The sequence below is a fragment of the Falco biarmicus genome, chromosome 2 (assembly GCF_023638135.1).
Source record: "Falco biarmicus isolate bFalBia1 chromosome 2, bFalBia1.pri, whole genome shotgun sequence".
In the NCBI taxonomy this organism is placed as follows: Eukaryota; Metazoa; Chordata; class Aves; order Falconiformes; family Falconidae; genus Falco; species Falco biarmicus.
This window is the reverse complement of record NC_079289.1, coordinates 118050615-118076277: the sequence shown is the minus strand read 5'-3', so window position 1 is coordinate 118076277 and position 25663 is coordinate 118050615. Positions and strand designations below refer to the sequence as shown.

At 47.8% G+C, this 25663-nt stretch overlaps 1 protein-coding gene across 2 annotated transcripts in view; it reads left to right on the top strand.

Moving 5' to 3' along the window:
* CD96 (CD96 molecule) overlaps positions 1-25663 on the top strand; it is a 45517-nt gene that overhangs the window by 5052 nt on the left and 14802 nt on the right. The window contains exons 2-7 of one of the 2 annotated variants that reach the window (XM_056328842.1): positions 6804-6924; positions 11461-11680; positions 14635-15060; positions 18555-18664; positions 20138-20360; positions 24646-24701. In XM_056328842.1, the coding sequence (XP_056184817.1) occupies positions 11623-11680; positions 14635-15060; positions 18555-18664; positions 20138-20360; positions 24646-24701 (873 nt within the window). In that variant the 5' untranslated portion in view covers positions 6804-6924; positions 11461-11622. Of the gene's footprint in view, positions 1-6803; positions 6925-11252; positions 11681-14634; positions 15061-18554; positions 18665-20137; positions 20361-24645; positions 24702-25663 lie in introns of those variants that run through there. The other variant, XM_056328841.1, reaches the window with a different exon arrangement.

The window sequence follows — 25663 nt, the reverse complement described above, 5'->3', positions numbered from 1 at the left end:
GGCAGCTCCAGTAATTAGGCTTCCTGCGTTCCTGCTCTGGCTGGTGCTACCTCAGCCTATATAAAGAAAGCAGAAGAAAGAGGTGTAAGAAAACATTACTACTGGTAGCAGTCAACAGTGTAAGGTAAGAACCCTGGTCATGCGTGTCGGATGCTGAATCCTGTAAAACTGGGGTCGACCAAAGAGGTGCTAACACAAGGCCTGAGACCAAAAAGATGAATAAGCTAAGGTAGATTACCTTTTCACAAAAAACACTGATTGCCTTTTTTCGTCGCCATATCAATTACATATTAGCTGGGAAGAGGAGCCTGGGGTTGCAGATACACATCTGAATCTTCATCAAGTGGCAACTTGTGCCTAACAGGCTGCTAAAGTGCAATTTTTCTGATTTTTCACCCGCAATAATACCTGAAGTTAGAAAAAGATTGGGGATTTATAAATGCCATTTATCCCCTGGAGACGGGAGCCTGACTTGAATGCATTGGAAGGCGCTGAAAATTAGAAATGTTTTAATCATGTATTCCCAGTGGTGAGCGCACATAACGGCAACAAATATTTATCCAGATGGATGAATGCAAGAATCAGCTTTGGCCTGAAGCTGGCACCGCTCCTAACCAGTCACATCTTTCACTGGTGGCTCTTGCTGACATGCTGCCTTCCTCGCCGAGAGCACCGGGGTGTCTCCAGCTGCTCACCAGCCCTTCCCTCTCTCCGCTGGGCTGCTCCCAGTCGCTTGGCAGGCTGTGCCAAGCACATCGGCCACCGGAGCTGGTCCATCTGCTGGTCGTTCATGGAGGAACTAACTGTTTGGGACTCTTTTTTTCTGGAGGTCACAAGCAATGCCAGGATCTGGTATGACGTGATGCGCTACGGGCATGGCAGGAGCCTGAGGAAAGGTTGAACTAGAGACTTGCCTGGCACTGGTTTCATTACTCAGCAGGACGGTGCAGGGGCACTGCCTGCCAGTGCTGCTGCTTGTTTAGCCACCCTGAAATGCTGTTCAAGCAGGAAGGAGTTTTAATACATTATTGCTGAGCAAGGAGCGGGGATAGGATGCTGTGTCATAGAACAGGACTTTTTTAAATGAATTTCAGTCTTTCTGGATCACAGTTCAGCTTCTCTCTTTCAACTCCTGCAGGGGAATTCACTCCATGCTCGGTGTTAAGGGTTTGGGGTTTTCCCCTCTTTGGCAGAGCCTCGAGTGTCTTCATTTTTCAAATAGAGAGGCCGGTCCCGTAACTCAGATGAGGGGGCTGCCTCGTAGGGATGCCACGCATGAGCAGGGCAAACTGGCCTTTATGGGCAGGGTCTGAGGCCCAGCGAGTGTGACTCACATGCTCAGCTTCCAGCCCCCTGACAAGTGACTGGTTTCTGTAGCATGGTTAACTCTAGCCAATGTCATTTTCAAGCTGAACCCTGAAAAATTCTAGAAGGTGGCAGATGAGATTCAGTTGTTAAAAATGCAACAGGGTGTTTTGGAAGGGCTTTCTGAGGATGGTGATCATATTGGCAGCAAAACTCAGAGTTAAGTTTTCAGAGCAATTTCAATGCAAGTTTTCGGTCTCTGCCTTCCAGCTGCAAAAAACCCCCCGCACGTGTCCTCGCAACCTTTTCAGGTCTAGAAAACCGGGCACTTCAAATTGACTGGCAGTCTTGTAGTTATGGATTAAGCTATACAAGCACAAAATGCTTCCTTCGACTGATCCTCCATGCAAAAAGTGGGGACTGTGGGTGCCTGCTGAGCTTTCTTGCTTGAGAGCCACAGGAGGCTGTGTGGAAGGTGATGCCAGAGGTGATGCAGCCTCTCTCCCTGCTCCAAAGCAAGAGCGCTAGCCTTGGCATGCAAACTAGTAGCCCCCAAAAAAACAAACCCAACATCAGCTGCTTAGTTCAGAGCCTTCTCCATTACTGATGTCTCCATAATGTATCTCTGGAAGGACTGGCAGGGCACGGGGTCTCAAATGCCTGGAAACCCAGGGTGCCAGGAAAAGCTCTGGCATCGCTGGCTGGAGGGGACGGCTGTTTGCAGGTGGCAGTGGCCAAACGGGCTCGGTGCAGCTTGTCCCTGGTGGCCTGGCAGGCAGGGCAGCAGCTCTGCTTCTTAGCCTTTCTCTGGGTTTACTGCTTTGCACATGAAATTAATAAGATTTGTCATAAAAAATATGCCCATTGACCATCTGTGTTAATAATTGACTTAACGAGGATCTAACTGCCTCTAGCCCATCCCAGAGAACTTAATTGAGGGGATTGTGTTTATAATCTGCCTTGAGAGTCCTAATCTTCTGTTCCGGCGCTGCCAAGCCACGGATTGATTGATTGATTTTGGTCTCTTGGAGCAAAATAACAACCTCCTGAGGCAGGCTTTGGCAGTTTCCCAAAGAGAAAGTACGCTGCGTGGGGAACTGGGAGGGGGGGAAAGAGAGAGAAAAAAAAAACAAACCAAAAAACCCAACAGGTTTCTTTGTGGTGTTTAAATGTGGCTTGTTAAATCCTGCTTCCTGAAAAATGTGAACCAGTAAATGTCGAGCTCTTGAGTATGCTTCAGGTCCTCTGAAAAAGCTGTTGTTGTCAGCAGGGGACTTGTGTCTTTTGGTATAGATGATGGATGGTGAAGCCTGTTCGAGAGTTGGTGCGAGCGGTTTCAATACCACTACAACACGGGAGGTCACCCCTGCCTTTGGAGGGGTGTCAGGCAAGGTCTTCACCCAGGTAACTCTCTCCGAGGTCTGGGGACTTTATCTCCAGAAGAACTGCGTGTGGAGCAGGTCAGGGGGTGGCAAAGCACGGTTCTGGGGAAGAGGGAAGGAAAGGTCACCCATAGAGACAGGCTGCTGAAAACGGCCACAGAAAAATGGAAAATTGCAGGCAATCACGCGGGAGAGCCTGTCAGGAGATCAAATTCTTCATTTTGTGCCAAAGCCAGACTAACTGCTTTAACTAATTTTTCAGTTAATAATTTTTATGGATAATAATTCTAAGCATAAGATAGCTAATATACTTGCTGTGTTTGATATTTTGCCATTTTGAAACAGCAGACTACTTCCCTGAAAAAAAAATCGAGCTCTTTCCTGTGGGCAACTAGTGTACAATGTAGGTGCCGATCTCCTAAAGCTGGGCATGTAGTTTTTCTGTTCAGGAAAAGTGCACAATCCTTCCCAGGATCCAAAGGAACACATTTATTGCACTCAGTGTTTTTGGACATGGGCAGCATCCACACTGTATAATAGAACATTTCTTCTGGGTGTACGGACCACATCCATGGACTGCTTCTTTCCCTTTGTGTTTGATGTATGGGTTGTTAGGTGCTTCTATTGTTCAAACCGCTGAACTATATAGTAATTTCTTTTGAACTTGCATTTCTTTCATTATCCACCTTGCCATCTTCAGCTTCCTGGGAACCAGAGCCAACACAGTGCAGGAAGCCTGCCAGGGAAGACCAATATTTGAGGGTGATATGAGATTACAGCCCAAACCTAATAAGGATAGATTAGTTTTATTTCCCGTTTAGCCACGAGCATGGCTGGTAGAACAAGATATTAAATCAGACTTCTAAAATTGTACCTGTACTCTGAGCCGTCGGTCAGCTGTACCGATCCCCAGCCCTGGTGCCTTCTCTTGCATCCTGAACGACCACAGCCAAGACTTTCCAGAAGCACTACAAGCTAAATGCACCTCTGGCGCATTCAGGTCAATCACTGAAATGAGCCTGAAATTATTTGGATCCAGCCTCCTGCAAACAGATCTACGGTGCTTCTAAGTTGTGTTTTTCATGCAGCTATGGGGTAGGATATTTTTATATTTTTTTTTCCTCCTTCACAAGCTCTTCGCTGCATGGTAGCATCTGTTAGAGAAATATAGTATGTGAGCCATTGCCATTTTAAAGGGAGGAAGGATGCCTGGTGATGGCTGCTGCTGCCTTAGTTTGCATCAAGTTTGCTGCTTTGACTGCTGTGCGGCTGAGCAGGGGGTAGGGGAGGGAAGCGTCCTCTGGAGAGCCTGACTCGCAACCAGCCAACTTGGTTCAGTTTTGTAATGAGAGATTTTTCCTTATTTGCAATTAAAATGTCAAATAACGTTAGAAGTATTTGATTTGTGCTCACAGCGCAGTTCTCCAGCTTTCTGACTTTAAGAAAAGTCTTGCAAGATGCTGCTTTTTTTTAATCCAATTACAGTTACAGACTGAAATTAATTTACTGAATCATTGATTTTCCAAGGGGCAGAGGGTGGCTTCAGCTTTTTGGGAAACAAGACTTGGGGAACACAATTTCCCTTTTCTACACAGTGGTGCTTTTTTGGGGACACAGTCTGGAAGCACCTAGGTGCCACCCATCGACCTGGGCAGTGCTCCAGTTAGGACCTTAAACCCACTGAGCCGCTGCAGATTCATTTCGAAAATGGAGGCAATCATGCAAAATAGAAGTTAACTGCTCTGATAGAGGTCTCAAATGATTTCATTGCCATTAGTAGCGTTGCTAAGCTTAATCAGCTGTGGAGAAGTTAAAGTGTAACCTCATTTCAGGCGGGAGGAAGAGCGGTGTTCGGTCGAACGATGCGTGTGTGTGGGTAGGCTCTTGGGAGTGGGTAGGTCACACATCGGTGACTGGGCTGGAAATAGTATCTAGGACAAGGGGTCGAACTGGGAGGAGAGCTGGAGGAGGTGAGTACCAGCCTACTATTGGTTTGCAACCAAAACTCCAGTTGAGGTGACGCTCGGGGATAATTTCCATGATGTGGTTGTCCCACCTTCCCTTTGGGCAACAAATGTGTGATCAGTGACTCCTTTAAATCCACGATAGTTGGGATGTGAAGTTTCATGGAAAGAAGAAGAGGTGCAGGCCCTTTCTAGCATTGCTTCAGGAGGTGACAGACTCAGCTAGAAACTGAACACTTATTTCACTTGGGCGGTGACCCTTACAAACAAAAAAGCTAGAAATCTTTCTTAATTTTAGCGGTGGTCGAAACTTTAGGAACTCATACTGAATGCTGAAAGAGGTGCTATCTCTTGAAAACTATCTTAATTCCCCATCCTTTGCTTCAGCTACTTGGCCAAGAGTGCTCTGGAAGGAGATGGGTGCTCAGCACACGTTGCTGCACTAACAAGTCCTTGCAGGCTCCTTGGGGCAGGTTCACATTATGCCTTCAAGCACGGAGTGAACCAAAAGGATCCACGTCTGAAGTAGCTAAATGTTACTCTGCTTATGGTCTTGAAAATATCATTATGCAGAAATATCCCAGAAGTTTCCTATTCTCCATTTTACCTTCCAGCTACTCTTGTGCTGTATTTATCCCACCCAACTGCAGGCTGTTAACCCTATGGAGTTAGATTTAGGGATGCACTTGCCCTATGCTGCACTCGTATAAGGTGCACTCAGCTCTGCGTTGCCTTCTGGAGGCGACTCCCCTCTTCCCAGGGCCTGATGAGGTGCCCTGCTCTCCAAGGCTCCAGGTTAAAGCACCTCGGGAGTCCAAGCTCAGGCTCCACTGCAGTACAGTTTCTTCCCCACGGAGCCAGGCTCAACACAAGAAGCACCCTCTGCTTTGCTTTTCTCATTTGTACTTCACCACCTTTTCTAAAGAGACACGGAATTAGGGCGTAGGGGACGATACTATATGATGGATGTGATGGGAGAGAGATCTCGCTTTCCCATGGTTGCTTCTGACATGCTGCTAGCAGGGAAGGTAGTTATAGGGCTGCAGGGATACTGCACGCAAACAGATTCATTAAGGTCTGCTACTTTCAAAGTATTCTGTCAAAAAAAAAAGAAAAAATCCAAGTTACGGTTCTCAATGTCATTGTAGCTTGGCCTTTTACTGCTGTAAATTATTTGATTTTTTTTATAATGAAAAGGCAGCTGCTGTCCTCAAATTGTCACTGCTACTGTATCTGAAGTTAACTTCCAGACCTTTAATCTTTTCTATTCAATGTATTTCTTCAGTGGTGAAATATAACCGCTCTGCTGTGTTGAGCTCTGGCCCGGCAGCTGTGTGTCTGAGAGAAGGTATTTGCATACAATAGTATGGAGGAATTTAAATTAATCAGGGAACAAAATCCATTACAGACAGCTTGCACAGTAAAATGAGCTGTACAACCCATCTAGGTTTGCAGCACTTGGGATGTGAACCTGAGCTCTCCATTTCTGAGCGAGTGCTCCATTGCTCGTCTCGATAACTCCCTCTTTCACGCAGACCTCAGGGCAAAGCCCCACAAGTTGTGTTTATGAAAAGCCCTTCCTCAAGCAGTATCCTGTCCCCTCTTGCTGGTGTGAGTCAGGAAGGCTGCTCCCCTTCACAGGTTGCTGTGAAGCTCTGGCTAAAGCGACCAGGGGATGACATGGTCCTTCTGGGAGGCTTCACTGGAAACCTCAGCCTCATAGTCTAACACGAGCAGATGTTTCCCAGCACCGGCAGTGGGCTACCTTTTCCTAACAAATGCTTTTTTTAAAGCTATAGGTGCCATCACGTTCTGTTACACAGTTATTAACCTACTTATCTTATCAAAGGTGGAAGGTGAGATGTACAAGTGAAAAGCCTTGCGCAAAGCAAGGGGGGAAGCACAGGATGTGCTGTAGCTGGAAAAGAGAAAGCAACGAAAGAAAGCAGGGCTGGTCTCATATGTGCCATCCATTTCAGTTTGAAAATAATGACTGTAGGGGTTTCAATTTTTTATTTTTTTTTTAATATCTGGCTGGCCTTCACAGAGTGGTTTTTCATTGATGGGTAGTTTTTGGGTCAACGTGCTTTGCATTGGTTTGGTTTGGGTTTTTTTCCTTGGTTGCACTTTTTATGCTTTTTTCTTTTTTTAGTAACTTGTACTTTGCACAATGTAATGTTCATCCGCTTGCCCTGATGGACCATCGTTGTTCAGAAATGGCATTAAATGGGAGCAGAGGGCTGACAGGACCTGTGGCTGGAATGGCAGAGAAGGTGAGGGAGCTGATTCTCTTCCATGTAACCCCAAACACACACTCTTTTTCTCTGAAACGTGAACTGCAAGTAAGGCCACCTAATTAGAGAAACTACCGCCAGCTTTTGCAGACCCTTTCTTCGATCACAGAGACAGGGGGTGGGAGATGCGTGCACAGAGGAACTCAGCACCGGATCACTCCCTGCGATCCTCCTGCTTTCCCCAAAGGCGCCCTGTTGCCGTATCTGGAAGGCTGTGTGAACACGGAGTGCTCACACAGCAGTTTTTCCCACAGACAGCAAGAAGAGAGGATTTAAGGCTGTAGTCCTGGCCCACCCACTGCTTTTGGCTTGTAGTCTTGGACAAGGATGCTCAAAAGCAAGTTCCCTGCTCAGAAAGTGAAGGAAGCAATATTCACCCATGGGATGAGCGAAAGGCATCATTAAAGAGCCACCATCCAGTTGGACTTGGCCCCAGAATGGCTACAGGGCGTGATGACAAATTAAACGTTCGTAGAAAGGGCTGTCTGGAATTCTGCTCGTGCCGGCGCTGGGAGCAGCGGAGCTGGGAAGGTGCTGGAGCAGCCCGGTGCCAGGGAAGCCAGGCTGGCGCAGGGAGGCAGCCGGGGCTGAGCTGTTCCTGCTTTTCTCCTGGACTCGGAGCTCTCGGTGGGGGAGTGGGGATGAAAAGCCCGTTCAGACCTTTAAAGATCTTTCAGCTGGATGTATGTACGACTTGCCGTGCTGCTTAAACACCCCGGCTGAACCCGGGGCTGCGTTATGTCAGACACAGCATGCAGACGTGCACGTGTAGCCGAGAGGGAGGAGGAGGAGGAGGAAGCAGAGTGAGAAACCCCTTTCTCTCCCTTCCTCCCTGCAGAAGATGCAGTGCTGCAAGCAGGAGAGAGCCCAAGGTGGGAAGGGGAGATGGAGGAAGCAGGGGGTTGCTGAAAAAGCACGGTGGGGACCCCACTGCCACCTCAGTGCCCTGTCCCCTGCCACACTGCCCACCCCAGCCCACACCACCCACTCGTCTACCCCTCTGCGAGGGGCCGTGGCTGAAGTTGCCTGCCAGCCACCAAGTCATTAGTACAGTTTCCAAAGCAGTTAAAGACCAAAACACAATGACAGAGTGGGAGCTGCCATGCCAAGCGCCAAGTAAACCTGAAAGGTTAGTTTACTCTGTAATGAAATTCCTGCTTCAAAGTCTCCATCTCTTTTTCACTGGGGAGGAACGCTTTCTTTAAGCAATATTTAGAGGACACCAGTCTGCAAGGGTAATCATCCTCACCTCTGGCAGGAAGACCCGGCTCACTAGCATTTCTGAATAGGTTCTCTTTGTGAATAATTGAATTTCTCTCTGGAGTTCAAGATTTTCTTGTCTGTGGGACTGACTGCAGCTCTGCTTTTTCCTTAGGTGCAGCTTACTGTAATGGAGGCAGAAGAATTGTATTGCAGTCAAGGGGTTTGTGAGCATGACGCATAATAGGGGTGATTGCTACAGAAAGAGTCATTTGTAGCGTTCAAAATGACTCCTCCAGTGGTGAACAGATCTGCAGAAAATAATTAGAGGACCCCCCACTGCCACCCCCACTCCCATCCAAGGGGAAAAGAAATTAATGTAACATGAGGCAGCGGAGCATCCCTGAGAGGCGGGCAGAGCCCCGTGCTGCAATGTGCTGTTGAGGCCCCATCCTGGGCGATGCTCAGAGCCCATCTGTTCCTGCTGGTGCTGCCTGGGACACAGGGGGGGGACGGACCAGCCAAGCCAACTGCTTGTCCAGACCAAAATAAAACGCTGTGGTTTGTATATCTCCCAACCACATGTGAGTTTGCCCGGGCACAGCTGTTTTTCCTTTAAAACCTTGCAGCCTTGCAGTGGTTTCTGGGTCTCTCCAGAAAGGCACGTGTAGTGCAATGGGCAAACCTGCGCATCCCACCTCTGAGATAAGCATCCCTGCGGCTGCCCCACCAAGGAAAAGCCACTTAAAGGTATATCCTCCTGCCAGCTACCAATGTGGTCCACTGCCCATGGGCACATTTCATCCCTGCCATCCATAACCTGGAGTGGAACATCCCACCATGGCACCTACCAAGCTGCTGGTGTGTAACTTTTCAGAGAAGGGGTGAGGAAACTCTCATAATAATTTGCACTGCTGTGAGCAGGACCCTGTGCCTAGCTGCAGGGAAGAGGCAGCTCCTGCCAGCAGGCTGAGATAAATGCTGTTTCCAAAGAGGTTTTTGATGTCGTACGCAGAGGCAGGGCTTAGCTATTCACGCACATGGGTGCCAGTAGCAGGGTGAATGACTGTTTCAGACTTTGAGCGTAGGGGAGGAATTGGGGCAAAGCGCAGCTCTGAAGTGAATGAAAATCCATCGAGCTGGGAGGTTTCTTTCTCGTCTGTCTTTCACCACGAAGCACAGCAGCAACGCTGGGTGGCTGCATGCAGCCAACACAATGCAACATGGCAGCAGTATATTTTTAGGATGTTGTTTTAGCAAGGGGAAACATATTCCAAGGGCAAGACATAGCGATCTAGTAACCCAAGCTGCTCAGGGATTTCTGTGGCTATTGAGTATACCACACGGCACTTGGGCTGCCTCGTCAAATTGTGATGTGTGTTTCAGATGCGTATTGGAGGCTTTTTTTGCCCCACGTTACACAAAGTACATTCTCTCATGGTACAAAACTTGCATGAACTGATCAGCAGGAGAAGCCAAGGTAGCTGCACTCAAGAAAAAGAGCCCAAATTCTACACTGAAGTCAAATCTGCTTGGGCTCTCGTACCTGCAGATAATCTCCGGGTTCTTTGTGGTCTCTGCTCCGAACTGGAAACCAGAGCTTATATCTTTACTATTTTCACTGTCTTCTGTGGCTGTCAGTTACACTGGCTTGAATATTCTGGTCATGCTCCACTTCAGGACTTCTTGATCCTCTGAGACAGATCTTTCTCTGTCAGGCTTCTGAGTGACAAGCAGAGATTTCACCCCCAGAGACGATTCCCTTAGCAGTACCCTGAGCATCCAATCCATTTACTACCACAACTCGTCCGTTTCCTTGGGTAGGGGAGCAATGCAAACAAAAAAGGAACCGTGCAGCAGCTTTTATCCTCCAAGATGTGTCTGGAGGCCTGACCATAGCCTGGCCAGCACCATTAGCTGTTGCAGCTGGAGACACTAGCCTGCTTAAATTTGTTACCAAAAGGTTGCATATGCACAAATTAGGGAAGCGGTATATGTTGTTTGTATTTGGTAGCGCATAAAGTAAGGAAATGACTGGTGAGGTCTGTCTTTTTTACTTTGAACTCGGTGCCTTGCATGCTGGAGGTATGGGGAGCTCCATGGTTAGCAAAAGTAGACAGGTGGGAAGGAAATGGAAAACAGTTGTGAAGAAAATTGCTGGTGGTGGCTGGCAGTTTCCCTTGGGCTTGCCTGAGCAGCGGGGAGGGATGCCGTAACAGAAAGGAGCCGACAAAGGCACCCAGTCCCTGTAGGAATTGTTTCAGAAAAGATATCAGGACCTGGATCACCCAAGGATGGACCAGCCACCCGAGGGAGTGTCTGTTTAATGATGGTGTCATCCAGGCCACTTGCTTTCCCGGCTTTGGTGGGTGGGCTGCCATCAGCTCTCTGCCAAGGTCCGAAGGGCAGGTTGTCCTTAGGCCACCAGGAAGGGAGTTATCGGGGCAACCAGCCTCCTGCGCTTCCAAATGCCCATCCAGCATGGGGAAGAGCCAGCAGATAACGTACATCCCCACTGTGTACATGAAGTGTTCTGCCCTGCTCTTCTGGTTTTGGGGGAACAAGTGTGATAAGCAAGAACTCCAACCTTCTGTTTTCTGAAAAGCCACCAACAGCAGGTCTGATTTCCATAAGAACTGCCTGCAATTAGATGTTTTGCTGACAGGCATGTGCCTAGTTGATGGAGATGCAGTGTGCTTTGAGGACAGTTCGCAAGGATTTACAGGTGATCTGCAATGAAGGCAGGTTGTGGAACTGGCAGGAGCCATGAGCTTCTGCCTGAGGGTGCTGAGGTCCCCAAAGCTGCCAGCTGAACAGGGTTGTGGGGGTTCACCACAGCAAGTGATGTTGTCATGCGTGATGCTGTAATTCTGCACTCTGCAGAAAATAATTAATGGTCTCCTTCTCAGGAGGGAAAAAATACAAAAAGATTAATCCGGAAAATTCTTGATTCACTCTGTTTTAATTTAGGAGGATTGGTTTTGTTATTTTGCTTTTTAAAAAAAAAAAAAAAAAAAAAAAGATAATGAGCGTAGAGAGTCTGCGCACAGTATATTTGAGCTATTTTGGACTAATTTGAAAGAAACAAAGGGGGGTGGGGGAAGTCAGCTTTTTTGTACACTGTGTACCATGTATTCAACCTTAGATGTCTGACAGGTTTTGGCGAGAGTGTAAACCAGTAAACTGCTTACTTCGAGTTTATCTGAAAAGACAAGGAGGGGAAAGAAAAAATGGTCTGCACCTTGGTCTTGCAGTATAGGCCGTGTTTTTGACATAAAGGTTTCACAAGATGTACGGATTTTATTGCTCTGGCAGGAAACTGAGGCTTTCACATTTAATGAAGCATTTCTTTGAAGTCACGCTAAGAGGATGAGCGTGGCTGCGCGCACATCTGCCCACCTCGACTTCCTCTTCTGAGACACCGCCGGGAGCAGCCCCCAAGAGACATCTATTTATCAAAACTTCATCGAGTTGAAGATGGAAAAAAGACGGTTCTTCTCCCTCTTTTGTTTGCTCTTGGTGCCCAGCATTGCAGGTAAGCAGGTCAGTGGGACACCTTGACTAGCATGTGATGGAGGGTGGCAAGGGGCTGGGTGGATATGCAGGTTGGGCTCAGTGTGTCTGACTAGGGCGAGCTGTAGCTACTGGTAATGATTTTCTGTTTCTTGACCACTTTCTAACAACCCTAGCTAGCAAGGAGTAAACTTTGCTGACTAGCAGATTATTCCAGACGCCTAACCTGTTTTCACCAAAATAGTCACTGAGTTGAGCTCACTTGTATTTAGGGCAACATGTGCTCATCCGCAATGGGCAAAAAGGAAAACTGCTTTTAAAAAGCAAATAAAAAATATATCCCTTTCCCACATACACATATACCTGTGTGTGCAGAGAGGGGAAGAGTTGCAACAACTTAAAGGCAAGGATGAATTGTACTGCTGCAGCCCCTGAAAGAGATTCATCTCTTCCTCTTCCCCACCCAGCCCTGCGTGCTGTGTTAAAGGCTTGAGAAACAAGTTTGTCATCGGCAGTGAAACTTTCAGAAAAGTTGAGTAAGAACTACATCGCTGTCACAGGGAGTTAAAGGAAAACTGATTTGAGGAAAACCAAGGAAAAGCCTGATGCTCACAATCCCATCCACCCTCCCCAACAAGCTATGCAGGAGTACTTATTACCAGCTAGGAAGAAGAATTTTGTAGGATAGGTGTTTTTCCACTTAAGAAAGGAAAAATCTCACGTATTTGACTGGCATGGTAAAAAGCACCTTAAAACCTGGCCCAGGATGTTCCTATTTTCTACATCACTGAGGCAAACTGGATTTTTAAAAGCAAGGGAAATATTTCCTATGTGTATTCATAGAAAATAAAAGTTTTCAAATCCAAAGCAAGAACTAGAAGCCTCAGGATATGCACATGCAGGAAGGCAATACTATTTAGGAAAAGGACTTCTGGGTTTTTACCCCTGAGGATGAAACCCTCATTGAAGTCACTCCAAAATGTAAGTGGACACCACCATACCCTTTCTGCAGATCGAGCATATAAATGCCTGGGAGTTACTCTATTAAATTTCAAATGGAGCACAAGTATGGGTTAATGGACAGCATTTGATTTGGAAAAATAAAACTGCTATAAAATGAAACTAATGATACTGAGATGCTAAATAAAAGTTAAGAACATTTTCGCGTGAAAGGGTTTCAGTTAAAGTAGCCTAAAGTGCTAGGCTGCTAACAAACAACACAAATTAAAATGTTGTTTCTACACACATAACCTTTTCATCTTCATATAAAATATTCAAGTAATTTTGGTAGGTATTCTTTACATGGTCCTTTGACCTAATACAGCATCAGTATGAATATGAGAGAGAGCTTGCTATGTGTCCCTTGCCTGCTAGTCTGACCATAAGAGTGCCAGTCGTTTTTTCCTTAACTTCTACTGATGCAAAACTTGCAGTGAAATCAGTGACTCTTGCTGTAATAAGCTCCTTGGACTGAAAAAAAATAGTTTTCAGTAATTTTTCTCACAGCGCTTGTCACTCAGGCTTATTTTTATTTACTCTCTTACGCCATCCCGTCTCTCGGAAGTCAATTAAAAGATGAACAGGGCATGCACAGCCATAAAAATCAGAGATTAATGTTGGCCATGGCCACTCAGCAGCCTTGTTCTCCAGGCACCCAGTCTCTCCATGTTCGGGTCAGATGTCAACGGCTGGATGCCAGATCTCAGCCAGCTCTGCGGGGATGCAGGGCTCTGCCCTTGCTCTTTGTCCCAGTCAAACCAGAGCTGTGGGTGCTTCGTGTCCCTGCCTGGCTCTGGGCTGAGCTGGCAGAGCATGGGGCATGCCAGCCCCACCACAGGCACTGCCGAGGCTGCCCAGCCCCTGGCTCTGGCATCCCGGAGCCCTGTACCGCAGCGCAGAGCAGAAGTCAAAGCAAAGGAATTGGTACCCACCGTTTTCAAGTACAGAAGGTGAGCGGTGTGCGCTTGGTGCTGTGGGGAGCCAGCGGCATGGCTGCTGGGCTGCGGGGCAAGTTGCCAAAGCAAATTGACAGGTGATGCTTTGATAACACAGGGAGGATGAAACGCCCTGGAGATGGGGGGCAACAAGCCTGTACCTAAGAGTATCTGTGCACGCTCATTTTTTTCTGTGGACCGCATGTCCTTTAGTAAAAAGGACCTTTTGTGCATGGCTCTGTGGGTGTGATTGATTCCTTGTCTCACCACGACTCCCCCACGCATAAATTCTTCATCTCCTTGAGTCTGTCAGTGCCCTGCATGCAGGGGTTTGGGGACTGCGAGCTTCTTGTCCACAGGAGGGAGAAAGGGAGAGAAATCAATTTTACTACAGCAGCAGCAAAACCAAGTAGTACAGGCTCCCGTTGAAAGCTCCTTCATTTCACCGATCCATTACTCCTTTATGGCACACTGAGGACTGCCAGCATGCTTTATGAAATTAATCGAGGAAGGAACCGTACATGCCGGGGCAGCTCACTGACACTGAAGCGGACACTCCTTTAGGCCATGCAGGAGCTGTTTAATAATGTGGAGGTAAAAGAACAGCTTTCTCTGTCGAAGCAGCAAAGGCAATGGCGATGGGCAGGGGGAATGGAGCAGGGCAGAATTAGCCCACAGGGATAACTCATTTGTTCTTGTAAAAATTGCTGGGGAATAACTGGGCCCAGATGCTGCTTTATTTATAACATTTGAAAGATTTCCATTTTCACAGAGGCCCTCAGAGCTCCCATTTCTCTGCTGCAAGCTCGATGGGAGCTCCCCGCCCTCTTCCAGGCAAGGGCGCATTTGCTCTCCCAGTTGTCTCTCCACAGTCTGTACTGGTGGAGATCTGCCACGAAGCTCCTCGCTGGAAAGCCTCATTACACTTGTAGCGTCTTCAAAGTTGCCCGTGGCTAAGGCACCGAACCATGTCAGAGATGGCTTAGGAAAAAGCTTTGTTTAAATGTGACTCGTACTGAAAATGGTCCCATTTGTTTTTAAGGCCAGCCTGAAGATGTCATCACACGAACAGAAGTGGTCCACGCCTTGCCTGGTACCAACGTGACCCTGGTATGCACCTTCCCAAAACCACCTGACACCTACATAATACAGACACAGTGGTCCAAGACTGATGACACCCAGCTTACCAGAATAGCTGTTTATCACCCTGCTTACGGCACCCATTACTTCACCTTTCCTGAGGCTTCTTACAACTTTTCGGTATCCTTCAGCACGAGAAAGTGCTGTGGCTGGGATGTTACAGAGGCTTTGTGCTCCCCTGGTCAAAACGCCATGTCTGAATGCAATCGGTGGGCTCTGCATCTGAAAAACGTTACCATCTCCCTCAGCGGGTGGTACGAGTGCAGTTTTGCTACTTACCCATATGGGACAAAGGCTGCAGAAATTCAACTTATTGTCAAGGCGGAAGGTACGTGATTATGAATGAGATGTGGGGTTTTTTGTAACGGGGGCTGGGGGGTGGAACATCAGGATAGACGAACATTTCTTGGTCGGTGACGGGGACTGGTTTGGGGTTTGCAGTGACGCCACCGAACACTGCTGCCTACTGTTTCCTACTTAGCAAGCATTCTTTAGCTGTTGTTATCCAGCTGGTGATCGGCAAACTTTATTTGTTTGGAGGAATATGGAGTTAGCTAGATAGGAAGGCAAAAAAGGTGGTGAGATGGGTAGTTTCCACACTTTTTTTTTGGAGAAACATGCCTTGGAGAAGACTGGGCAAGCGTCTCAGGATATGGTGAGACCGAGGATGCTAGATCCCTAAACCACGCTGGGCTGCTGCTGTGTGCGTGCAGCACCGAGCACCGGGAAAAGAAAACCCCTGTGTCTGGTTGAGGCTGAGGCCTGGCATCTGCAGGGCGTGCTGGGTGTTAGCTCAGTGGAGGGATGTGTGTCCCCACCATCAAAAACAAACTGGAGCAAAGCAGGGGGTTGCTTAGGGCAATCACAAGAGCGGAGACTTGGCTGCTTCTGGAAGCTGGAAAGCAGCCTGACCAGTCCTGGTAAGTAAGCCTTGGGGGAGAGTGTGAACTCCAGGGAGGTTATTGAAATTATCCTGGCAAAGGAACAAATGGGTTTAAATAGGACGTGAATGGATTTGACTACAAATTAAACAACAGTGGCAACTGTTAGCACAGGAACTTTGGGAACAGCTGTTTCATGGCAGCAGGGAGGGCAAAAGTCCAAACCACCATGAAGATGGAGCTGGGGTGGGGATGCTGGGCAAGCTTGCTGTAGTGCACATGGGGGACTGGATCTGATACCCCAGAAACCTCTTCCTGACCCAGGCTTCTGTTAAGAAGCCAAGAAGGATTAATGTAAATGCAACAAACCTGGCACGGTTTCAGTTCAGAGCTGCCAGGCCAACACGCTCCCTCTGCCCGTGCCCAGGGCTGTAGGTGCAGCAGACGTTCCAGGGTTAGGAGCAGGGGGGTGTTAGGGGTAGCGCAGGGCAGCAGCGCTGCATCATGAGGCCAGGCTGGTGGCAGGAGGGATGCCGGTCCCCACGCTGGATCACGTTGGTCCTGCAGCAGGAGGTACTCTGCAAGCCTCACACACAGGGACGTTTCACCCAAGCTGCCACCTCGTTCCCTGATGGCCCTCCATGGCGATGGCTCCAAGGATTTTGGGGCTGTTATCCTGGAAAAGCAACCCAGCAGCACCTTCCTGCCCTGCTGAAGGGAAAATGAAGCCAGCATCTTCACACAGCCCCCACAGGATGGGGTGTTGAAGCAGTACGCGCTGGATAACTGTGTCAAGGACCAAGCTGCCACTGTACCTGCCATACAGGGGGGTGATGGGCAGGCTCCCCTTGGGAATTTTCCTGCACTTCACAGGGCACAGGGGCTGTATCAGGCAGAGAGCAGTGAGGTACAAACAGTGCTGGTAAGCATGTGAAACCCTCCCAGGCTTCTGTTCTTTGTGTGCTTCTTCTCTGTCTCTTCCTTAACGCAGTAATAGTGCTGATCAGGCATTGCTCCCTTTGCTGGTGCCCTTGGTTGATACCAACATATTCAACACCGTTATTGCTGCCTACATGTTAAATGTGGGCAGCTCTTGTTCATATCACCATCATTGTGGCTTTTTCAGTAACTGTGTGATGCAGCGAGCTCTGCCACTGATGCTACTTGCTAGACAGAACTAAAAAAATTCAGTTTGCAACACACCTCTGGCAGATTTGTATTTTAAGGTAAACAGATTTTTGCAATGAGCCACTTCCACTCAGAAGAAGGCGAAAGACCTTAATCCATCCTATGAGTGGGGTGGCAAAGGGTGCTGCTCATTAAAGTACAGCTCCCAACTGCATCAAAGTGGATCCAGATGGATTCAACTTGTGCTGCTCATTAAAGTACAGCTCCCAACTGCATCAAAGTGGATCCAGATGGATTCAACTTGTAGATACTGCAAAAAGCCCTCAGAGCAGCAGGCCGATGGAGGACCTTAGCCAGCGGGCTGTTGATGGAGGTGGGAATCAAAGATGGGGGTGGGGGGGTGGAATAAGCAGCTGGGACCTGTGACTGTGAGAACAGATGGAGGCTGTTTGCAGGCAGAACTCCTGGGGTGGCTACTCATCCTTGTATTTCTCATAGGCTGTACGGCACTTTTGCATGGTAACTTATCCCAGCAAAGTCTCCTGTGTGGTTTTATTCCTAGATTTGCTTCCTTTGCCCTTCCTTTATCCGTTCCATGCTATCCAGCCCCCTTAGGGTTTGTGCGCTCTGTGTCCTGCTGTGACAGCTGCCTCCTCGGCTGCTTCGCTCTGGTGGAGAGTGGAAATGAGCTGCTTCTGCTGCTGGGTCTACTGGGCACCGCTGGGCACTGCCTGTATTCACATCCCCGTGGCACAGGCTGCGTGCTGGCACTGTCACTCCATGCTTGGGTGCCAGGCGTAAAGGAACTTAGAGTCACCAGCAAGTCCCCGCTGCCAAATAACCTAACAGTCTGGGACGGCTCAATAGTCTCCCTTCCCTCAAGATAAAAAAATAAATGAAATAGATCTCTATTTTATCGGAACATGCAAGCCAGAACTAGCAGGGGAGCAAAGTTCAAGAGCATCCCCGCGGTGCGTGCCTGGAGGGAAGAGGGGAGGCAGGCTGTGCAGGCAGGCTGCGCGGTGCTGTGCCTGCCGCCGGGCTGGCTCTCAGAGAGGTCAGTGCTCCCCAGGGCACTCGTAGCATCTCCTGGCCATCACTGCTGCTCTTCCTGCTCAAACACACGTGCAAACGCAGCCCTGAGGTTTAGACCACAGCTGCGCTTTACTCAGTGCATCACTCTGCCCTGCCACAGCTGGACCAGACCCTGGGCTGGGAGTAGGTAAGGTAGGAGATGCTGAAATGCTTTTGTAAACCGATGACAAAGGAAAGAGCGATGAGTTCTCTGCTTCTGGTGGTGGGCAGGTTGGAAAATAACAAAAGGAGCACTTACACTGAAAAACAGGGTTCATCTTAACATGCCTGATATACTGAACATCTTCCTTAGTGAAAAGCAGGTCTGCAGATATCTTCAGAGAAAAGGAAATACAGGTGCACAAAATTGATGTGAAGGTTCATCGCCACAGAAAAAAAAAAAATTGTAAGAGAAAAATTGAGGCTTCAAATTATTCTCGGCTCCAAAAGGAGATGTCTTGATCCTGCAGTTAAGCAAAGATTTTTATGAATTGCCCAAAAAATTCAGGTAAAGCCATGAATTAGAGTGATGAAACTGCATCTAAATCAGATGCAGGGCTTTCACTTAACAAATGTGTCTATGGGTAATGGTTGAAAATTATGGTTCCTTTCTAATCAAAAAAGTGCCTGTTCCTTGAACAGAAGACCAGTCAGCACTGGGTTTTAAAGCACAATGAACATCAAGTTTCTGATTGTCCTTCTTGGGCTTTTTTTGTTGTTGTTGTCGCGATGACAAAAGAGGAGCAGCGCTACGTGAAGGAAGTGCGGTTAAACCAGACTTTAGAAATTCCATGCCTTGAGGACACGACCTCAGATAATTTGTCCAATTACCCATTGAAATGGCTCGTGGTAAGTATTTTTTATCTCAGGTATAAAATTCAGAAGCAACCAGAGGGTATTTTTTGCAGATTAAAATAGAAACGTTAGATTTTACTGCGTCCTGCAGAAGCTCCTAAACAAAAGGTGTCGGTTGTGTTAGACTGTGATAATAAAGGGGGAAAATATAAACGTGGTTTTGCAACATAGAAACCACAAACAATAGCTGTTAAAGAAACAAAGAAGGGAAAATTCCATCTTAATTTCTTTTAATTTTTCAGGAGCACATGTAGAGCAGGTCTGTGGAAGGTGGCAAAGCACTTAGCAAATGTAACAGAACTAAAATATTCCTTGCATTGGGTTTCTCAGGGATTTTTGCAGTAGCAAAGCTGTAGTATCTCTGAAAAATACATGGTTACTGTGTAGGGTAGTAAGATATCAGGCTGCTTTGAAACAGAAAGAAAAAAAGGTGCTGACTGTAATGTTTTTGTTAGTTAATCCTGTGTCACAGAGACATGCAAACCCAGGTACCTAGCTAACCACATAACGACTATTTTTAAGCATTTTGCTGTGAATTATAAAGCTTGTTACATTTTTTTTACCGCATATCACTTTCTAGATAAATATTTATATGCTATATTTTAATGTAACCTTTTAGCATTAATTTCAATCAGTAGGGATAAGTATCAGCCAGCAGCATCCTTGAGGTTTGCCTGTGAATTTCTGTCTATTGCCACAGAAAAGCTGTAACTGCTGAGGTTTTTCTTAAAGGTGATTTTCAAATATTTTGGGGTTTTTTTAGGTTTTTTCCCAGCTCACAGTCTATTTAGATCTCCCCTTTGCAGCACATTCTTAATATTAAAAATCTTTGTATTTTTGTAGGGAGCATCCTTGGCCTTACTACTTTTTAGCGTTGCTGGTTCACTCTACAAAGTAGCAGAAGGAGGGGAGGGGCGGGGAACCAAACCCAAAGGTCATCACAGTGATAGCTGTGGGCCACCATGCATCATTTAGAGTACAGCTTGCAAATATGTGCCAAGGCACAGATGTCCTGCTTGTGCTGGCTGCATCTGCATCTAACGGTGGCTGGCACAGATGACTTTTAGCTTTTATCATCAGGTTCTCTCTGATTAAAATCTAAAAGAGCAAGGATTTTCTTGGAATTTCAGTGATATTTAATATGTATGGGATGTTCAGCATAACTTAGAGATTGCTGCAGTGAGACAGCAGCTCTGTTGCCCTCTCTGCAAGCTACTCAGGAGTCACAGCTATTTACTCCATAGGTCATTGGTAAGATGATGACTGCTGTTGTATTTGAAGTTCTGGGAGAGGATGTATATGAGAAAAGAAAAAAAAAAAAAAAGAGATGCTGCAAATGTCCACTTACTGCTACTCAGTGCTATGGGCATGAGGGAAGATTTTTATAGTGGGAATAGAGCTGGCTACACAGATGCTTGGGCTAGGGTGTCTAATCTTTACCCACCAGGTGGGTTACTCTTTTCACAGGGCAAAAATGGCAGGAGAGAGGAACTGGTGAGCAAGGAGCCCTCCCACCCTGCGGTGTACGGCAGCGGCAGCACGCAGTATGGGCCAAGAGTTCGCCTGGCTTTGAATAACACTCTGAAGATTTTCGCCACCCAAATCACAGATGATGGCAGGGTGTTTTCCTGCCACGTGGTGTACCACCCCCAGCGTGTCCTGAAGAGCAGCACCACCGTGAGAGTATTCGGTAAGGGGCTTATGCCAACGGCTTGAACTTGGAAAGGGAACGCGACTGCCTGTTTGCGAAGAAGGCAATAGCTTTTGAAATGCGCAGAGGTTTTTTATAGAGACCTATCTACATTGTATTTTTCTCAGCTGCAAGGAGTTAAAATGTTTGTAAATAGCCCCTTAGTTCTTACGAAGAATTTGAGGCCATCCCTTCAATCCCTGGCATCAAAACTAGGCGATCATTGTGCACATACCAGCAGTGCTGGCATGCACATTGCCACCATCTCACCCCCACGTGTAAGCTTCTGTTGGCACTTTGCAAGTTTCAGGTAAGCACCTTGGTCACCAAGATGTCCATGATGCAGTTACAGAATGACCGTGCTGCCTGTGGTTAGGAGATGATGGCCAAAATTCTGGAAGCAGCCAAAGTGCTTTGGAACTACCGCTGCTGCAAAGTCGCATCCTGGAAGGCATGTGATGTTCAGCGGCTGCCAGAGGCTCTGGTTCTGAAAATGGGGTCCTGCCTGGAGGTCCCAAACCAGGCAGGAGTGGGAGGACCTGGGTACTGTAGGTGTGTGGGCTGGCATTTCAAGCTGTAAGTCTTCTCCATCTTCATTTGCTTGCTCTGTTCCATTTCTAGTTGCTTAGGAGCTGCTCTACAATTGCTAAGGTACAATCAAGTCAGAAAAGTGAAAAGTGGGCTATATTTTCTGCTTATAGGGCAGTGGGTCTGGAAAACATATTTCCAATGCTCCTAAAATGAATGGGTGTTCAGCAGTGGGTCTGTCAACTTTCCCTTGACTGTAGCTGCTTGCCCAAGGAAGCCCACGTCTCATGGACAGAACAGCTTTTGCTCTAAAGGCAAAGATTCTCCAGGGAGCAGCAAAAATAATAATAAAAAATACCAAACCACAACCCAAAACCTTGCGTCTGGGGGCTGTTGGTCACTGATGCAAGAGAAATAAAAATAGAACATGATGATCTCAAATTTCCCCTTGCGTTTGCATGATTCAGACATGGATCTTCCTTTTAAAAATTAACATTTGTCAAAAAGCTACAGTGTTGCCTGGGTAATTCTGCAAGTATACGAACCTACTTGAACTCTCCCTCCCTGCTGATGCTCTTGCCTTGCATGTCTGTGAGCCGAAGAGGTTGCTTTATTTGGCTCGTTTTCTGAATTACTGTGCCACGTGTGGCTGTCCGTGCACGCACCCACATCAGCCCGCTAGCACAACAGGGGAGAGCAGCGGACAGGAGAAAGAAGCCATGGCCCTGGGTGACCAGCAGCCCATGGTGCTCCCAGTAAGCACTGGCTGGCTTCGGGCCAGTGTGTCCATCAGGTGCCATCAGCCTTGAGGGCAGGGTAGGGTGCAGGGGCTCCCCGAGAGCTGGTTTGCAGTGGGTGCTGAGGAAGGTGGCTCAGACCTAGAGTCCAGATCTCAGAAGAAAGTGCATTTTTGTGCTCTTAGCCCTCTCCCATCTGATATTTTGCAGATAAACTAACTATCTTGCATGCTGCCATCTGATATTTTGCAGATAAAATAACTATTTTGCATGCTGCCTCACTCTTTTCTGTTACCATTCACTGAAGTCGCACTGTTTAACCATTGCAACACACCAGCTTTTCTCCATTTCCTCGCTCGTGCGCAGCAGGAGGGGAGCCCAAAAGCAGCCTGCCTGGAGCTGCCCCTGTGCCAGCCCCCAGCCCCTGCGCTGGCACAGCCGGAGCTGGCAGAGGGCAGGCAGAGACAGCCACCAGAACCACCCAGCAACCCCCAGCTGACATCTGGGGACAGACCAACAGCCACTGCAGACGATAGCACACCTCTTGTTCCTTGAGCCAAAGCTGACCAGGGAATGAAGAAACGAACATTTATGTCCTAGCAGGGTAGACCCAGCCTCAAATGGCCAGGGCAGGACCTGAGGCACGTAGCAAGCGTACACAATGTCAACAGCACATACATTGGCTTTATCTGTCACCCTGGCTGTTGACAAGGATGTAGCTAGAGAACAAAGGAGAACTGAAACCTGGGGAGGTTTTCCCATCTTAGCAAGCCCCGTCACCCAGATGTTTGTGCAATTGAACGCCATGGGCTGGGCGGCATGAGAGAAGGGCAGGAGGGCAGGCAGCTAGTGCTGCACGGCGCTGTAATGGGCTGGAGGAGGAGAGGAAAGTGCTGTCGCCTGGGGAAAGTTCCCTGTGCAGGACCCCTCTGACAAATGCTTCGGGGCAAGCAGAGCAGAGACAGCCCAAGTGTCAGGGGTGGCAGTGGCAATTCCCTGCAGGAGGTGGCCTGAGCGTGAGCAAGAGCTGGGTGGGAGAGGGTGGGGAAGGCATCAACAAGTGGCTCAATGAAGTTGAGAGTCTTGATAGGTTGAGTAAAAACAGGTATTCCATCGAGAGAGAGCTTTTTTTTTAAAAGAGTACTTTTGGATTGAAATGCTTATAAAAATATTTCTTTTCTAGAGTTTTTTAGATACAAGTTTCTGAGAAAATGTATGGGCTTTTCACATCTAACTTTGCCAAATATTGATTTTTCCTTTTTGTAAGAGTAAAAGCTCAGCCGTAGAAACTACTGTACTAAATATTGAATTTCTGCTAGACCGAAAACATGGGTAAATATCCTAGCAAGGCAAATGAATGTCAAACTGTTAAGAGGGGTTGGGATGTTAAATGGAAAAGATCTATTAGGTCATCCAGAGCTGTGCTTGAGAGCTGCCTGCCAGGGCAGTTACTCAGCAAATGTCTTCTGAGAAGGCAGAGGACAGCAGCCAGTACAGATGTGGAAAAGCATACCTGTTCTCACACACACACAGAGGAAAAAGAAAAAAGAAAAAAAAAAAAAAAAAGGCAGAGCAGGCACTAGACTAGATCTTATTTATTCTCCTAGCCAACTTTCAGGTGAGATTAGAAGACCCACTTTACCAGACTATTTCTCTACATCTGAAAAAGTATGGTTGTCTTCTGCTAGTCCCACCACCATCTGTACAGTTTTGACATAGCAGAAACAAGGATGAAATCTTCAGACATTCATTTTCTGATAGGAAGAATTCTCCCCACCACCCCAAAAAAATAAACATAAAGGGGAAAAAAATCCCTCAAAACCAAAAATGGAAATCCTACCTGAAAAGCACCCTAAGTCCAGAAAAACATAAGGCCACAATAATTAAATATAGGTTTCTCCCAGGCATAATCCATCAGTAACATTAGGCAGAAAAATGGAAATTAAAAAAAAAAAAGGAGGTGGGAGAGTCCTTGGTAGTTTGGAGTTTGACTATATAGAACAACGGGGAAACGTGAGCAGTTAGCCTCAGAGGGGAAGGTAATGAACTGGGGTGACCCTATATCAATTAACAGGTTAGGAAAAAATGAAAAAAAAAAGAAAAAATAAAAAGAAGAAAATTGTCTTAATGGTAGAGATTAAAGTGAGGTTTAGGTTGGAAAGAGAAAGAATTACGGACGTCCTAAGTAATCTGGGGCTGTGCTTGATTCCAGTCCAGTTTTAAGGGTCAGAATGGGCCAGAAGCACCATCTAACCACGGCTTTTGAGACTTGCTATACATTAGCAGTTTCATCAGTCCTAACTTAACGAGTCTGTTAACGTTACTGCAAAGCGGTGATCCCAAAGGCTAGTTTAGAAATGCCAACTCGGAGAGGCTGACAGTACCTGATAGCTTTTATCTAGACACAGCCACAGTTAGAATCAAAAACGCTGCAAAACCAGAAGGAAACACTTTTTCCATTTCTTGTGGATGCGGCCACCAGCGCCCTGCTGCTCTGAGCGAAGGTGACCTCTGGGCTGGCTGGCACGCTGGGAAGCATCTGCGGTGTGGCACGCTCACACATCTACCCAGGCAACGGCCACGTGGGCAGCTGGTACCCCAAATTGATCAGTTTGGGGGATGGCTAAAGCCTTTGCAGACGGCTTGGAATGGCAAACACCCCGAAACCCCAACAGTTCGGGAGTATTTTGTTTCAGCAGGCGCAGGAGGGGTGGCTTTGCTGCCAGAGCTGCCTGCAGGATGGTTTTAGCTCATTTCTCCAGCAAAGCCTCCCAAGAGTGGTTTAGATAAGCAGTGAAATACATCACGGATCTTGCGGTAGTAGCTGCTGATATATGCTTGTAAACCACTTCCTTGACCTCGAATCAGAGCTGTGCGAGCTTTTATCTTGCTAGGTGTGTGGGTGGATGTAGGATTTAATTTCCACTCCTTTAACGAAACAAGGCTGTTAAGTCTTATTAGAAGCTGTTACTGTGACCTTTGGTATCCGTTTCACTCACACACTTCTGTTTGCTTTCCAGCCTACCCTGAGATCTCCGTTAGCCTGCCGGAGGGCTCAGCTGGCACCTCGCCGAAGGTGAGCCGTTTTGGAGCAGGGAGCAACGCCTGTGGCCGCTGCCATGCCACCCCAGCAGGGCCAGGCAAGCCAAGCTGGGTCAGACGTAGGGGGGACTCCCAAAACTGATCGAGCTCACGGGGCAACGAGCAAGTCAATGAGTTAACGTCAGCCGTTTGTGCCCTTCCTCCTGAGCGATTCCCATCCCCACAGCAGTGAGCTGATTCAGTGAGCACAAACCGGAGCTAGCTAAGGGCTTCTTCATGGTATGGGCAAAAGCTGGGTTTGTGTTAGCCCTGGGGAAGGCTCCAGGAGAGGATCGAGAGGCTGTGAGGAGCTGATGATGTCACAGAGGGCTGTGATGCCCCCTTTCCCTCCCCATCTGCCCGGCTACCCCCCAGCAGCCTCAAGCTGCCTTCTCTTCCTCCTTAAAATCCCTCTCTGAAGGTCACCCGCTACCCGGGATGCTGCTGCGAGGGGCCAGGTAGCAGCAGCCTCCGCCTGCCCCGCAGCCCCCCGGGGTCAGGGAGGGGAAGGGGCTGCGGGAGCGATGCTTGGGGCACCGGCCTTGGCCTGATGTGTCGATGGAATGGCGATGATCATGTCAGCTGCAACGTGTCATGCTACAGTCCTCAGCCGGAGCAGCGGGATGCCGACTGAGGGACTGGCTTTAAGGCTGAGGGGCCCTATTTCAGGCTGAGCCCCTGTGTTTGGGGGGCCTCTCCTTTATCACATGTTTGGTAATGGCAAAACCTAAAGCTCCGCTGTACCACGCTGGCCATACTTGGCATAAAACATATTTTGGCCCATATGACTGACCAGCAAGACACCCTGGCTACTAGCTACGGCACGTTGCTTCCCGATGCATCTGGCCAGGTTGAAGCTTTTGATCTGTGAGCATCCCAAATTAAGGAAGTTTTCCTCAAGAAGAGTGCTTGTGGGCAGGTAGAACCTTGCATTAACCGTACCCACCTGCTTCAGAC